At 38.9% G+C, this 18,174-nt stretch overlaps 1 protein-coding gene across 3 annotated transcripts in view; it reads left to right on the top strand.

Moving 5' to 3' along the window:
- Positions 1 to 18,174, top strand: part of LOC141901779 (cAMP-dependent protein kinase type II regulatory subunit-like) — a 44,711-nt gene that overhangs the window by 4,525 nt on the left and 22,012 nt on the right. The window contains exons 1-2 of one of the 3 annotated variants that reach the window (XM_074789240.1): positions 922 to 1,148; positions 16,031 to 16,066. In XM_074789240.1, the coding sequence (XP_074645341.1) occupies positions 1,139 to 1,148; positions 16,031 to 16,066 (46 nt within the window). In that variant the 5' untranslated portion in view covers positions 922 to 1,138. Of the gene's footprint in view, positions 1 to 921; positions 1,149 to 13,019; positions 13,118 to 16,030; positions 16,067 to 18,174 lie in introns of those variants that run through there. The other 2 variants (XM_074789239.1, XM_074789238.1) reach the window with 2 other exon arrangements.

Raw genomic sequence — 18,174 nt, forward strand, 5'->3', positions numbered from 1 at the left:
CGGTAATATAGTAGAATAACTGTCGCGGCTGTCAAAGATTCTCCACTCTTCTGATTGATGCGTCCAATCATGGATGGGTTTCCTACATGAGGAAAGTTGGCTACAGCCCTTCGGAAAATTGTACCTACTATATTTTCACAATTTAAGGCATAAGGGATCATTCATTTATTACGTACACATTAGGGGAGGGGGGAGGGATAAGTGCAATTGCGTACTCTAATGCTTAATGTATATGAAAAAATGGCCCATTTTGCATACAGGGGGTGCGGGGGGGGAGGGGTTGAAAAAGTCAAATTTCATGCGTACATAATAAATGACTGATCCCTAAGCAATAATGAGCAAGATTTTGACGGGCGCTCAAACTATAGAGGAGAACTTGTCATTGTGAATAAGTGTAGCAGTTTTCGATGGTTCTTGAAGACTCGTTCTCAGCTCATGTCTTTAAGAGACTCTTCGTAGTCTACTTGTGTAACGTTAAGGTGGAACTCTTCCAGGTCTCGGAATATAGATTAATCAACCGTTTATGTAGACGGTGATGCTGTAGTGATACTTCGACGAAATGTTGTAATAGTGACGAATATACGTTTTTCGGAGTTCGAATTCTTCAAACATTTCAATTAAATCTGAATGAACTTATCTCTTAAATGAATCAATTATTTATGGGAACTATAACAAGGATATCCAAGTAGAAGAATGAAAGTATTGTATATTTGGTGGGTGCTGTGATGATATATGGATTCGGGAGTCTAAAAATCCAGTTCAAAGTTCATCGAACACGAACTTATTTTGACATTGGATGGAATGGTTTATTTCGCTCTAACCAAACGTGACCCACTGCTAGTCACGCCATCTAGTGGGAAAGCAGGTTCAGCTATAGGCCTGGATTTTTCTCTAATTACTTATTTAGCCAGCGGGAAAACATTTCATTGATTTGAAAAATCTTAATCAACCGTAGACACGGAGCAGCTGTGACGGCAATTATGCCTATAGCGTGTTCATGATGGTGAAAAATCTGTCTCGCTCCGTTGATACATGTATTTTTTTCCTATCATCATCGATAGATATTTCAAGAAAAATCGAGCGTGAATATATAGCCTGAGGGGTGAGAATAGAACAGAACCGAACGCTGACTGGAGGAATGGAGAAAGGTAATTTCTCAGCTCTTCGCCGCACTGTTTTATATTTTGATCAATCTCGGTGTATGATTACTCTGACAGATTGAATATCGCGCTCTAAAATGAGAAAGTCGGTCTACACCACGCATCTAGAAAATTGAAATATAAATAAGGCAACTTATTCAGTATTCAAGATAAAATGTGAAAAATTAGTTGATGATATTTATCATGCTGTATTTTGTATTTGCCTCGAGCACAGGTTTATAGAATTTGAAATGATGAATGGACTGAGACTTTCAGAGTCGATAATAAGATAAAATCCCACTATTTACAGATTAAAAGAATTTAAAAACCAGAATTTATTTATTAAATCTAAAATATTTAAAAGACACGACGTTTCGATCTCACCCTAGAGATCATCGTCGATGTTTGTTTGATAATTTAGTGGTTGTCTCGTCGTCACGAAGTCGTCGACGCCGGCGATGGCACCGCAAATTGAAGACAGTTCACGGCGACTTTCAGGCTTAATATCTCTTCGGACTCATGCATAGAATCGTCAATGATTCGGTCGGCCGTTCATCGACGTATTGCTCAGATTTATAGCTCAGATAGAACTTAGATGAAACTGCGAGGTCCATACGCTCAATGCCTGGCTAACGCACGTTACATACCTCTTCCTTTCGCTCTACGATTCATAAACGTAGATCTTCGTCATCGCGCTTATTATCGCCGGCATTTTTTCACGAATTATCGTTTTTGCGACATATAGGAAATATTAGCATTCTTATGTACGAAATGGAACGGCCATCTACAGGTAGGAACTGATTCGAAATATCATTTAGAAACTGAAGCTTTTCAGGTTATAGTCGAAACGTTGAATTTATAAATCATCAGTGGTGAGTAACTTCTCGGGCCTATATCTTTCGTCATATAATTGTGGGATTCTCTTTTTACTGAAGCTTTCCAATTTTTGCAAGCAATTTTCATTTTAAATCGTATCATAGAAAAAGCAACAAGTTTTGCCCAAATGAAATTCACTTTCCTTTTTAGGTTAAACTGCTAAGATTCTTTTGGTTCATGTTCATGGCTAAATTTCTTATATGATGGACAAAATTTCGGCAAATTTCTTTCTCGCACAAGAGTCAGAAATCAGCGAGCGGAATTTATCATTGTTATCCTGTTGTGGACTGTGTCCGAAATTCAGTTCAAGGCTAGTCATTTGGATTTAAGTTTTATACAATTAATTTCGGCCAATTAGTCGAAGCTTCAGCGAAATTCGTGACAAAGTCAAATTTGTCGTAATGAATTATTCACTTTACCAGGTTTTCAATCAATAGTTTCATTAACTTTCTAGACCAGTAACTTTCAAGCTACGTCCTTCTTCGGCGATTAGTTTATGTTATGACAAATTTCATCGAAAATGAAAGCGCGCGTTCAATACTACGAATTCCGTCGTTGAATCGGTATCGAACCTTCTTTATTACCCATTAGAGAAAGTCTAAAAGCTTAGATTCACTCTTTCTATATGAGTCAATTCAATACGCGGCGAGATTCAGTATCATTGCAAGCGCTATTCATATGATAAACACTTCAATATCAGTTTAACTAGGAATTTGTAGGGATTTTAACATCGCTGTCACCGTGAAAGTGACACTAAATTGGTCCCTGTTGTGACGTAATTTGCGGAGTAGGTTTCTGGTCAGTACCGTCGTTCGGCGTTCAATACGAGATTCCCTTTCGATAATTTCACCCCGGGGATCATTAGCTATTAGATTGACCGACTGAGGTCCGTAATACTGCAATACGGCGGCTTAATGTCGATATATATCTTGTACCGTATTCCACCAGACCCTGAAATGCTGAAATGGGAATGAAGTATCCACGGTCATTCATAAACTTTATCCAAATGTTATTCCGATATCTGATGTGGTATAGATAGCTTTCTAGTTTGGGGTTGGCTATTTTGGAATTTATTTATCAGGCCAAAAACCCTGTACAACTTCTATTTACTGCTTGAAATATCTTAGACCTATGACTCGCTCGAACCTACGAGCAATTGTTGCTCGTAGCTCTAACATACTATTGTATTTTTTTTCATATCTTGACCTGGAATTGTCTGTCTTATCTATTTGATCGACTGATTTTGATTTGATTTGGTGTATCCCCGAAAAACCCACACCACTACATCTATCAGGAACGAAATGGGGGGTTTGATTTTGAAATTGAAGTACAGATATAGTTGGAAGGTCGAGCGAATTTACAGAACTGCTCTATTCAAATCAAAATACATAATTCAAATGGGAAATTTCCAGTTTGTAGGAACAATCTTTCAACCAGCCTGAACCGGCAAACGACTGATTTTAGCATCTTTGGGTGCCTGATTTAATGGCAGGGAGGTTCAGACGCAATCAGATACTATTGTATGATATAACTGCTGCTGGTTGGTGGTAATTTTTCCGTCTGTTAGTGTGGATGTGTGCGATCTGCTAACAAATTACTTATGATTGCTTATAGCCGGTATTAACTATGATTGGTAAGGGGGATGCTGTAGTTAGTTTGTCATCATCAAAGATGACGTCTTTTCATTCATGCAAACGTGCTTCACAGTCTGCCATACTAATACCTTCTTTGATGAGTTTAGAAATAGAACCGTTACCAGGTTGATAGAATGTGATCGTGAGCAGAGCATAAAGATGGACTATCCTGGAAAAATTGATTCATAGTTAACATTGGTTTTCCTAGGTAAGTTGGTGGTCTTTGAACAGCTATCAAGTCATCCTGGTGTTTAGGGCGTGGTGCTGGTTTTAAGGGTCAAAAACCCTAAAATCATTCAGCCTAAAATCATGCATACTTTAACCATGATTCCCTTGAATGAAGCCTTCCATTGGGAATCATTGTAATTAAGGGTTCCACTTGGCAATTGTCCGCCAGGTTCACTAATTCTGTAACTTGGTCTTCTGCATTCAAGTTCTTCTGAATTTCATTGAAATCGAATCAAGGGGCCAAATACCCTGTTGGGGCAGTTGGCGTGGCTTAATTTTCCCCTTCAGATTGGGATTGGTAGGCCCAGGATTTATCATCAAACTTGAACATTTTGTGCATTGTATCATCTTAAAAATTCAAGCTTCGAGTTTGTTGGTCGGTTTTGTATGAACTCGTGTGCATCTCCACAACCACCGGTTGCAGTGGGTCGGTTTCCTACTCGTCGGCTGAATTAAGCATCGCTCTGTTTATGATCGCGCAAATTGAGTTGTGATATACACATTCGATGTGATCGATGATTGATGCGGCAATTCGTTAAGATCTTCAGTCGTACGGTCGTCTAAAATTGAACTGAAAATGACATCCATATAATCAGAATAAGCAGTGATTACGAGCTGTTGTACCCGAGCCGTATCACTGTTAAGATGATGCCGACGCGAGAGCGTATATCATTCACTATCCGTCTCATTCGCTAGTTCGCGTATCGGCGTATCGGCATAATGATACGCTTGAGAAAGCTTCGTTTTCACTCGAAATTATCGTTTAAGTAATACGATTGTCCGAATTTACGCAAACTAATCTACACGTCGATTGATTCGGGTATTTCAGCCGCAGTGGACTGTAGTTAGTCAGTAACACCGTTGTGACGCGCGCCGTACTGATGACTACGACCGAATGAATCTCGCTAAACTTCCATCGCGCCCTCCGTCGTCGTAGTACCGGCCGGCGTACTGCTCCGGAACCGTCGTCTGAAAACGGGAGAGTTTTGAAAGGAGATACATATATATATAATATATATCTATATACGTACCAATATTATAGATCACGGATATATCTGTCCAATCAGTTTTTATATCGTTCAGTCGGAAGAGAGATGTTTCCATAACAACTTTGTTCCAAGATCAACAACAGAGGAATTATTGATAATATTGTTTGTGTGTAGCCGAATATGGCAATGAATAGGACAAATTCCCTAAGTCGGAGAGGGGCGATCGGTGCTGGATCAGGTAGGCAGCCTTCATTGTTTAAAACTTCATTTGTTCTTTCGTCATCGTGTTGTGCGATTGATTTTTCGTTTTTTCTCAAAACCTGGCTTTCAGAACATGTTATTTGAGTCGAATGCGAAGAAGATTCTATATACATCTTTACCGAGAGAACGTGATGTCATTAGATATTAAATAAATGAGTTATAGAGCACCTGTCGGCTGTTTTATTAGGTAGAAAAATGATTAATGAATGGATTACTATCAGAGAGGTCGGTGGGGGGGATTTTGTAGTCGAACTGCTGGTAGCTTTATTCGTACGGATTAGATTTCTTAAGCGTAGTAACGCTCATATTGTTCTTGTCTCGCCTGAAGGAGTGTAGTTCTTCTGCCAGTCAGTAACAATTCTAGTGGCTATTCGTAAGAATTGCCTGATTTTCACTGCGAGTGATTTTCTGCCCTTATTTTTAGATCAGCGCGCGTCTTTCTAGGGCGATGTGTCGGTCTGTTTTCGCTCTATCTCGTGACTAGTCGTCTTCGAAAAATGATTTCATATAGTTGGTGAATGCATTTGATACGACGTATTTGCCCGTGCCCCTCGGGTGTCGTTGATTATGTCAAACAGCGTTTAATTCTCGATGGATTATGTTTAAATCATTCGTTCCGTGGCTGATGTTATATTAGATAAACGTTGGAAATACAGAAAATATCATAAGTCTACATGAAATATATTCCGTGTATAAATGAGGCTTTGTACCACGTAGTTGTAAGCGGCATGAATAGCGGTGGTGTCCGTTTTGAAACGGGCACCAGTTTTTTGCGAGAGCTGGCTATGAATTTATAATTGATGTTGCCCGGGGTTAGATGTTAAAACTTGAGGTGGCCGTAATCGACCTAGTAGTCATAATATTAGGTCCAGATCAATAATGAGTTTTTAATAGTCGTCTTTTCATTTTGAAATCAATGGCAATTCAAAGCTATTTAAAAGGTTTGATACTTTTGACTATGTGCTAGAAACATAATAGAGTATGCAGCACCCCCTGTCTGCTTTCATGCTCATTTAGCCTATGGTTTTTTGTATGACTGGCAGTTAGTTATGCAAGAAACTCACTTTCACCAGGCAGTTTTTGTGGTTTTCATTCATCGCCACGCTATACAACATTCACCCTGGGGGATACTGTCAGATCATACTGTCCTCGTAATCCACCAAGTTACCGTTGCTGCCGTCGTCATCGTCGGGTTGTGCGCAATTTTCGGATAATCGAGGACGGTGGTTAATTGACTGCTAAATGAGAACGGCCATAGTAGAAAATAAGGTGCGGACGAAGAACAGCATGTCGTCAATCTTCCAGGGTTATAGTAATTAGTCGGCTATTATTCATGACTATAGTCCAACTATAGCGAACTTTAGTTCGCTGTAGTTTGCACCTAATTTCAAGATGTCCGTGGTCTGCGTTTTTAGCTGATTTGATATAGGTTACACCAAATACAGTCTTGGCATTGAGTTTTATTTCATTGACTTATTTAAAGGCTTAGATAGAAATACATTCTCTAAGTGAAGAAAGCCTGCGGTCTTTTCTATTCGTGTTCACCTGTTGCTTTTTTGAAAAAAAATCGAATTCAACATGGCCTACTGCCAAATTTATAAATAAAACAAGTTTGTAGCTAAATATAACCTGTCCGGTTTATTTTAGAGAATTAATTTCGTTGATCAGGATTATGCAATGTCTTTTTTTCTCGGCTTAATATTACATTAATGTTGCTATGAGTACAGTATTATCAGGTAGGTCATTTAGTCACTAATTTGTCTTGACCTTGCATAGGCCTGGACATTATCAAGATACTTCCCTTGCACGAAGACGAGATAGCAATGTTTAGGGTTCATAGCATGAAGAATGCCTTGGAGTGAATTTTACCAAGAGAGTATAGAGTCTAACATGTGTCTCGGCTGGTGTGCCACGAAATGCTTCAGATCACACCTGAAATGATGATATAATGACACAGAAATTGTCGATCCTCATCGAAGAACAAGAAATCATTTTTCAGGGTGCGAAAGTGTTCGAAATATGTGTTTAGTCTGTCACAGACAGCTATCATTAATCAATTTTTAATGTCTTGAGGAGCTTGTAAACAACTTGCGCATTAATACAATATCCCCTCTCTGAAGACTGGTAACTTCTCCTTGGGCTGGCCTGATTAGGAATTGATTTGTTGCCTAGTGTATTCTCAAAGGGTCTCTGGTATTCTCAATATTTCCTCGCTGTGACTGAATAGTGATAATATGATCTGTATGAATGTCAATCCGAAAGAATCAATATTTAATTCTCAGACTGATCAATCTAAATTATATTAAACCCGCACGAAGCAGACTCATCTTCGTGTTATCTATTTTGACAAATTGCTTAACCGCTAACAACACCAAATGGCAACTTGTGTTTGAAACAAAACATCTCTAATTTGTCCGTGAACATTTCTATCTTTGCTCAAAAAGGGTCGTTGACATATTCCTAATTATGAAAAAAACGAAGGCTAAAGAATTATATCTTGTTTCTCATAATCGGCGGGTCACTTTTGTAAACTGCAATTTGTAATCAGTTCATTTCTCTAACGGCTGGGTATGTTATGGTTAGCCTGATCATGATTTTTGAAAAAAAGTTATGTACATGGTAAATAGGCGGCTGGCCAGGTCAGAAAAAAGAAACGATTTATTTTAGCCAAAATGGTTGCAAACACTGAAGCCAGAGCTGCTGCACATTTTAGCCCACCTGGTGGATCCTGTTTTGCCAGAGATGGAATCTGCCAGATAACATCATTAGGCCTCCCTTTTTTATCAATGATCAACAATCGGTCGCTGATGCTGGAGGCTCGTTGTCACTTGATAGTTCTAGTCGTTCAAAACGTTCACGGGTTGTTTACGGCGTGGAAGGGAAAAAACGATCCATGTTGCAATCAGTCAAGATATCTGAAACGTATCGATATCAAACACTTTTCATCCGTTCATTAAATCTCTCTCCTCTCTGTTAAACTAGTATCAAGACCCACAGAATGTAGGAGATTTGGAACGAATTTTATTTATCGAGAATTGAAATCGAAATACTCTCACTAGAGATAGCCCCTTGAATTCTGTATGTAGTGGGTTTTAAACTTATTCTCCGCATCGAGAGTGTGGACTAATCTGCCATTGTATCATTGACATTTCGTTCACCTTTATGACGTGAAGTACTCCCACTCCTGATATGAAGAACGATTTGAGTTTTTGAAAACAATTGCCGCTGTTTGCGCGCAGTATTTTGTATATGATATTCGCTACACATTAACCGCGGTATATATAGAGAAAGAAATATGGATCAATGATCATACACAACATTTATAATTCCGCTCAGACAACGGCGCGCTGTTGTTATTATTTTTCACTGTTTCGTGAAGACGAAACTTTTCACCCGGTGCGACAGCTTGGCGTATACAGTACTATAGGTGGCTATAGTCCCGTGCGCGTATTGTGGTATTTATTAGTTGTTAACGCTGGTCTAATCAGAGTTGTTCGGTGTTAATTGCTACATTTGCTACTCGCTACCTCTGACTTAATACCTATAGCATATATCTGAGGAATCATGATACGTGTTTCAGTGCTGTGAATTATATACGGATTCTGTTCTTTTCGATTTGAATTGATCGAATCCGATCGTATTGTGATAGATACCGGGTAATTCGCGTTCATCGGATTACTGCCAATTTCAGCATGAATTTAAACTGTTGAAATTGATACTGATTTGACTTTTGGATCTGTCTCTGGAGTTATTTATCTGTGCAGTCTAGATATGAGTTTTGGGAGTACACGCCCATTTCGTCGGGTTTCCCATGTGAGGTAACCGAACGCTTTATCGCATTTTATCGTATCGCATATCTTTTTTTTTTACGTTGAAAGATGGGGGGATTGTGTTCTCGTTGCGGTGGGTACGACCTGTATCGCGTAGATGACACCCGCAGCAGCGGTGAACGTTACGGACACGCTTCGACTGGAAATAATGGCGTAATAAAGAAATCGAATCGCAAAGACGACTACGATTATGACGATGACAAAGGCGTTATACAAGACCGTGACAAAGATTCGATATCGGTATTGTCGTGGGAAGAACGCGAACGTCAAAAACAAAAAAAGTCCGGCAATACGGATATTGAAATCGAGGATATAGGTATGTATACGGACTGAGATATTCTTTGTCCCGTCATATTCACGTCGTCGATATCAATTCACACAGCTGAGACATTGTCGGAATTGTGACTTCTCAGTATCGATCTAAAGTTGTTTATTTACCAAAGTAAGCCTTAGGTTCCTTGCTTACAGTGATATTTTTAGTACGATCTTTGAAACATCAAGTGGCACGTATCCTACCTTGAGGGGACAACAGAGATCATGTAAAAGAGATCCTCTAGTTTTACCTATTACTGGCCAACTTCATCATGTTGAAGATTTTTGCCAGGTACAGACTTTTGTTGTTAAATCAGTGAGTCGATGAGTACTGATATGTGTCCTACCTGTATAACATGGTTTCACGAAGATTCGAACCCACAACCTCTCGGTTGTGAGTCAAACGCCTTATGATAAGGTGTTTGACTCAAAGGCCTTGTCCTGTCCTGTGGCATGGTGGATAAGTTATCCAAATGGTGGATAAGTTATCCACCACACCACAGGACAGGACAAGGCCTTTTGGGCCTTCCTCGACACTTTTTATAACGAGGCAATCTATAGAGATGACATTATGTGGGCATAAATTTCAATGACTGACATGAATATTTCAGCGAGTGTAAAAACCTTAAGTCCCTTATAAACGTATACAATATGGCCCAGTAGGGCTATATTACTTCTGGATCAACTGTCACTGAAGGATAATTATGTTAGTGTTTGGAGTCTCCAAGGCTAATGTTAAGCCATTTGTCTCTTAATGATGATGAATATTGTAGCCCGAAACAGTAAGATAAGTTACACTAACTCGTATTAATCCCGCCCCGTGAGTGTTACCATCAAAACCAATCCATGTTATTCCGCGGTTTTCTGCTCAGCGACTCTTGAGGGAATCATGACCCTAAGTTTATACCCGCAGGTAACGTTCATATACTGCGTTTAGTAAATGCTATCGATGTCCTCTGTGGCTGTTTATGTCAAATAAAAAATTCTTCGTTTGTGATGAGACGCATGTATCGCATATATCGGCTGTTTGGCTCTTTCAGGTTGTACTTATTCACCACACGTATATCTAAGCCATTCTAGATCAATCGACCATAAAAAGTCTACCACATGGTCGTTTACGGAATCTTATATTCTTTCGATTTTCGGCTGGTTGAACTTATTTTCCGAAGGGATGTGAATATTTAGCTCCTGATTCAGCTATTTCGGCAAATTTTCGACGAAATTTACCCAAACACAAAATAATACAGTTTCAGCCGATGTTCAGGTAATTTTTGAATGAACTTTTTCAAAGCTCAATTTTTATAGGCCTAGGCCTATCAAATGTATGGGTTAGTTATATGTCATGAAGGTCAGCCGCATGAAATGATTTTCACTTTCACTAGCATCTTACAGTCATGAACTTACTGCTGAAAAGATTAGTCAGTGAACCTTGCATTGCAGCATGGGATTGATCGGAAGTTTGAAAATCGTCGTGGGAATTTCCTGATTTAGATTGCCTGTCAGACATTCACTGACAACTCGTCAGTGGTTCGAATTAAATTTGTATGAGAGTTACGTTTTAACCTTTTGTGGCAGCAAAGTTCAATGTATAAATCTCAAGACAATGTTGTTAGCGTAAAAGAATCGAATAATTTGCAGACCATCTTGACCTATGGCTTCTGCATTTGCAAAGTGATCTAATGTAAAAAATGAGTTTTGTCTGTTTTTATCCACCACCAGCGAAAAAAAACCCCATGGAAATCTCAGGGTTTTTTTTCAACCCAGAGTCAAATCTTAATTCACAAATGTGTAACTGGGTCTAGAACTTCAAGCCTTCAGATTTTTAGCATTTTATTTTGTGTGAATATCATGCAGTATTTGACCTCCCATGCATGTCGAGACATGAACTTGGATAACCTGCACCTGTGGAGACTGGGTCCGTTGACTACTGGGTATGTTCTTTTGTCCATGGAGGCCTCAGGTAACAACAGAATCTGTAGTTAAAGGAGAAAAACGTATTCCATAAGCAGGAGTCGATCCTCTCTGATCTACTGTTTATTAATCAACGGGTAGAAATTAATTCATTTTGGGTAGAAATTCATTCATTTTGAATTATGATCAACATTTATGCTTCCAAAACTTTGACATGATGGAATTTTATTTTCCGCGAAATGAGTACTCTATGTCAAGAAAAATTGAAACAGCAAAATAGCGTGATCTCTGTTCGAATGCTATAGCTCTCCGTAAACTGAAATCGAATGAAATAATTGATCGGGATAGATGCTCGTTGTGGGTTGCGCGTATGATTTAACTAGTCATTACGCTAATTTTGTCGTCGTAGTCGTTGTATCGCCTGCTATTCATCTAATTATGTGATCTTGCGTATTGTGGCTTCGGGATCTGATAATTTCCTGCCGCGATTTCGCAATGTCATCGAGTATTACCTTATTTCCGACTGCAAAATCTATTTCCACAACTCTCTCTCTCCAACACTCTCTCTTGATTCAACTAATGCAGTTGATAATCATTCAATTAGAATTTCACCCATGAAGTTGAATCAAATAAATGAATGAACTTATGAATGATGACGATATCTTGCGAGCCTCGAGGTTCATGAGACTGCTGCCACTGCTGTTGCTGCTGTTGCTGCTGCTGAGGAAGACATCGCTCATTCATTACGCGTGAGCTTTTTTTTGCGTCTGTCTCCTGCAGAGTATTAATCTTGTGATCAGCGTTTAATCAAGTTAGGCTTGTAAGTTTCTGGATCCCTGAAGAAATGAAAAAACCAACTTCAATTTAATCATTCAACTTCACTTTGTCTCGTGCCCCTTTCATCATTCCTTCCCTTTTTTTCATTGCTCATCTTTTCTTGTACTCCACGGAAGGTCCAACTGCAGGGTGGCCACTGACCTAGAAAACCAGGAAAACCCCGAAAGCCCAGGGAATCAGAAAATCTAGAAAAAAAATGGGGAACTCTGGGAAGTTTTACAAATAAACCTGGAAATCTTAGGGTAATTGGATATGTAACAGAAATGGGTTCCTATATGAATACGTGATTCATGAAAAATGAATGAATTCAACATCATTAGATTCACTGAGGGAATTTATAATGGGCGCAAAGTGGGGTCAGCCTGGACCCATTTCTACCCCTGTCAACTCTAAACCCTAAACCTATTCTCAAGACAGTACACATGCTGTCTCTGTAAGGCCCTATTGAACGTTCGTTCTTCAGCTCGTCTCTCTTCAGTGTCACAACCACCCCTACTAAAAACAATAAACAGTTTCGCTCTGATAATAGACATGAACATCACTCAATAATGAGCTGATGCGATTTGTTGTCTATTATCTATTGTCATGGTAACCGATCTGTCTGTATTAAACAGTTGATGTTTGCGTTATCAGTAGCTGACGCCACCTATCAGCTATCAATTGAACCGACATTTAAACAGCGGTGATGACAGAAATCCTCTATGTATCGATTTGATCTTATAGATGGATAATAGATGTTTATTCAAACACTGTAGGAACACTTCTTTCTATATGTGAGATAGTGCGGGCCAATGATCTGTGAAGTCAAAATTAAACATCTTTTCACCTTTTGTCTCGCAATCTTTAACTAGATTTGAGACTGACATTTTTCTAAGGTCAATATAGTTGGGACCTAAATGTCTCGTTGTGTTGGTATTAAGGTCATCTAATCAATTCTAAAGAAAACTTACCTTCGGAAGTTTTATTTGGGTCAAAATAAGAGTTTATTAGTTGACGGGAAAAAATTCACTGCTAGACATACGCCAAGCATTCTGTGTATCGGAGTTCTTATTCTTTAAAACATCAAAGCATGTCTGGTTCTTCTAGTGATTCTGATTTTGGTATGTACTGATTATCATGAGTTATAAGGGCTGGAGGATGGAATATATATTGTAGTTTTTTTCTCTTACAATCAGTGTACAAGTTAAAACATGTCTTCTATTGATTTGTTTCTGGCTATGGCTCCATCCATCCTGAAATGAATCAAGAGATTTAACATTGAATAGTTTGTTTATTCGCTTCATTGATTTAGGAAACGTATTTAGTTAAAGAATTAGCCGACTTGAGATTTGTCGAAGAACTTATAGTGATCTATAATTTGAAGATCCAACCTTTTTACCCATGTTTATTGGATGATCAGAAGTCTCCAATAAACCTCCCAGTTGTAAATAATTGAATTGTAAAATTCTGTTAGCTCTTATCAAGTGGAAAACAATCATTAGCAAATATTTCCTCTGATTAAACTCTGTCTGCTGCTGCCATCTTGTGGAGTTGATTGAAACCAACTGTCATGCTAGTGTTGGTATCTGCAGCAAATATTCTTATTGTCAGAGACCATTAGGGCAGAGAGATCGTCGGAACAACCAAAAAAAAATCCTCGAAAAAGATATATTAAGTATAACATCCTATTTGACACAGATCTCTTGACTCTATCTGAGTCTCTACTGGGGTCAATCTTTTTTTTAAATCACTGAGTTTTATGAATAATTTTTAGGAAACACTCTATAAAGATTCTCAACTCTGTATGATGGTCAACTTTTGTGAAATTGTTAGCCTAATGTGGCCCCACCAATACTGAGTAAGGTGGAATTCAATATGCTTCCATTAGTGGTCACGAAAAATAGGGTAGAATAATTTACAATCCATTATTGAATTATTAATTCAGATTTAGGTGTGGATGTTTCAGTTTGAGTAATATTCAGTTGTCTTGTGCTGCAGTACATAGCATAAGTCCAGAGAGCCTGTTGTGTCATTATACCCACTGAGCTATTATTACTCCTTTGATCAATTATTGTATCGCATGCCACATTATTGCACTTCAGCTAGTGTGCTGATGTGGTAATGGACATATAAGGGTTAAACTTTGATGACTGTGCGACTGACTGTCGTGTGAGTGTGTGTGTGTTGTAGTAGAGCAGGGACACTGAAGATCGTACAGACTGTAGTAGTGGCATCAGAGATCCGCGGTCGTCGCTTGTCGGATTTCTAATCCAGCTAGTCAACGATGTAGGAAGGATTTAGTTTTTTTCTTTTTTCGAAAACTGTTTTTGACGCGCACGCACGCGTGTATTGCACTAACGACGCGACGGTATTCAAAAAAAAGTTGACAACAAGGAATATTTATAATATGTTATGGGAGGATTATGTTCAGTTTGTCAACATCAAAGTTCACAGCGTGGTGTAAGTGCAGATAACTCTGATGATAATAACGCCATGGGTGCTAAGTTGACCAAGTTGCGATTCAGTAAAGACTCGACGAATTCAGCCGGCAATAATTCCGATAGTAATACTAATAGTACGGATGAGGCTATTCATGCGAAAGAAGGTTGGTCGATCTTTTGGAGTTTTTGTCGTTCGTGCTACCCCCGGTATATCATTCTCCTGTCACTTGCTTGATTTAGTCACATTCCTGAATAGAAAATGGGCACAAAGTATGCGGATTAGATTGTGCCGCTCATTTTTTGTAGTAGAATATTCGTAAATTCTGCGGATTCCATTTATAAATCATTGATCGTCGGTCTTCCGGCAACAGCGACCCTGGAGCTGGTTTTCGGGTTTTGGTACGCGATGCTTCGATAGCGTGTTCAATAAATCATACTATTCCCCCCCCCCCCCTGGGTCATGACAGAATCTGAGAACTTATATGGGCTTCATGAACTGATAAGCAAATCAGGCAGTGATCCATGCTACCATTACATTACATGCCGTAGGATTCTTCATTGACGGCAAAAAGTTTGCATCAATTATGTATTTTTGAAGATTAGAGATATGATAGTTATTAGTTGCTTTTTTGATACATCAAATCAGAAAGTTGCCAGACACAGAATTTTGTACAAAGGGAACCAAGTTAGTAAAATCAAAGCTACGTAAGGCTGATTATATTCGAGGATTTTTCAAATAACACTCAATACCAGGATCTACTTGACATAAGCCGCGATCACACAAGCATTTTTGGCTAGGTTAGGCCATAGCTAACCGTTTAACGGGTGTGCCCGTGACTGTTCGATCCGGGCCGAATTTGGCCCAACCAAAAGCGGGGCCGAACCTGATTTTGGCGCGCATCAATCGAATCATTACGTTTGTATGCCTAGCTTTAGCATTTGATAGCATCGAGTGAGTGGTTTATGTGTGAACCCGCTCTCTCTAATCAATTTGCAAAAAATTTGACTAGGGTCTGATCCAGGCCAAATAGTTTCCGTGTATGATCGTGGCTATAAGCTGGTATACAACTAGTTGTTGAAAGTGCCAACTCGCAATTCGTTTTACGTCGTGGAATACATATTTATGTATTTTCTAGTTTCAAACATATGCCGACGAATAAATATTCTTGACATATCAATGCTGACAAGTGTGCTAATACGATATCCCGCTAATATCGATTGAGCGATGCCTTCAGTCGGTTTCGAGGGCGCTTCACGCGCGCAAACTCGTCGCCTGAAACGCTATATAGCCAATTCATAAATGATTTATCAAAATGGATTTCAATTAATAACTCTCTCGTCGATATGCCGTAATAATATTGAATTTCGAGTAATGCATCACATGTAAATTTCACAGCTTTCAATCCGCGGTTAATAGCCATTTTGTGCACGCACACTTCAGATACCGATGCATGTCGCGGCGAATAGGTTCAACCCTTGAAATGCCTCGTATTGGAATATATATATTCAATACTGCTTTTTGATATTACTATTTTTCTGCTTTTTCGATATTATCATTGACGTTAATTTTGATTTTTCTTTGCTTCTTTTCAGAACCACCGAAAAACAGATTTCAAAGGCGAAAATCAGGTAAATGAAAAACTTTCACTGTTTTAACCGGATGATATCTTTTGATTACAGCCAAATATATAACAAATTCCCTCTTCGAAAAGAAAAGTTACGGCAAAGCCATTTCCTTTTATGGGCTTTGAATAAGACTTCACCCAGATCCTAACAGAATCGTGAGATAGATGTGATGATACTGTTTGAATTTAACTGCTAGAATCGGGTACACGTCACATCGAATAGCCGCGTATAGATCGAGAATTATCGTCATTAAACGAACTCGAATTAGAATAAAATTCACATCACCATGAATTCAGCGGCCGGTCGTCGGTCGATCGGTCGCGAAACGCATCATTCAAACTCGTGTCGGAACGGAAAATCGGCCATGTTTTTAATTAACGATTGAAAATATTCTCCGCCAACCCGATAGAAATCAATTCATCGATGACAGCTGCGACGCATCCACCGCACGCGTTATATATAGGCTAACAAATAGGTTTTGAAAATATCAGTCGAGTCGTATTTTGTTCCTTTTATCAACAGTCGAGCTGTCGAATATGATCCATCATGATTTTGACTTCTCGAATATAAGCATGGAATCCGAGTTCATGATGTAAACTATTAAGTCTGAAGTTCCTGGCATGGGAATTTTATTACATACTACGGACAGCTGTGATTGGTATCAATACGAACACCTTAGGGGTAATCTATTTGTCGCCGGCATTCCTGAAAGTCATATCTCCTCCTCCTCCGTAAACTTGTTATTATTATTGAACATTTCGCCTCTATATCGACCGCAAATTCGTCGATATCTGCATATAACGTTTTTAATCAGTGAATAGCCATTAATCACTTAACGGGGCTTTCATATTCAAGACCACAATTCATTGAGAAAAAGTGCTCCAAAGCCCGTTCCATAGTCGTTGATACAATTCTGGAATTAGATGATTAGAAATTTTACTATTCAATTTGAGAAATATTCAATTTGAGAAATATTCAATTTGAGAAATATTCAATTTGATTTTTGTTGAATAGGCGCGCTCACACTGATACGGGCCAAAGTTGGAACTGACCAAATCAGAATATGTGTTCACACGCGTCTTCCTGAATTGGCTCCAGATCGACGGCCCTGTATGATGTTGCCATGAGTATTCTACCCCAAAATTTATATCTAAATGATAGATTTATGAGTTCCTGGCTGTTGTTTATTAAACTAATTTTGATGCAGTTTATCATAGATAAATCTAGACACATCAATCAATGGTAAGTGTTCGGGCATTTTCAAAATGATTAAAACAGATAACTCCCCGAGCAACACACGCAATAGACAAAATTTAAAATCCATTGGCCTATATACATTAACTTTAGGCAATATAGAAATTATATGAAATCTGAAAACTATATTAATCATCTTGATGATGAATTAGTGACCAGTTTATTTCCATAAAGACTAAATAAGGCCTAACAATCGATTTTCCAGTCAAATAACCATCTGGTCCAATCATCCATAGTTACAAGTAAGCCCAATTGACTGTTTGTAGACCTTCATTTTATGAAACCATGTTGACCGTTGAACAGGATTCTAAATTCCCTTCACTTTCATAGCCTGGTGGGGCCGCGTCAGCATACACGCATTCGTGTTCGACGCGAACAAGGCTGCGCAGAAAACCCGTTATCGCTGCATTGCAGCTATATTTGCAATTGAATTCATACTGCAGAACGGACCTGGATCCGTCTTTTAGGTCAGTCCTAATTGGAACGGTCTGAAATGGAACGGACAAGGTCTATTTGGAACAGACTTTTCGCTAGTGTGAACGCCTAGTCTGTTCCAAATTGGAACGGGCCAAATTTAGACCGTTCGAAATAACATAGGGTGTACGCGGCTAACGTGTATAGAAATGATTACACCAATTTATTTGACACGAAATCCTGAAAAAATACGACCCGTTGTTTGGCAGTCAGTATTCTCTAGCGTGAGATGTATTTATTAGTCGCTACTGAAAGGTCTCTTCCGTGAAATAACCTTATGGATCTTCTGTTCATTTCCTGAATGCAAATACCGCGTGCGACGGAAGTATTTGGCAGTCATCCCTGCCCGCATCAATGTTTATCCATTAATTGAATACGTCGTT

The sequence above is a fragment of the Tubulanus polymorphus genome, chromosome 3, assembly GCF_964204645.1.
Source record: "Tubulanus polymorphus chromosome 3, tnTubPoly1.2, whole genome shotgun sequence".
Lineage (NCBI taxonomy): Eukaryota > Metazoa > Nemertea > Palaeonemertea > Tubulaniformes > Tubulanidae > Tubulanus > Tubulanus polymorphus.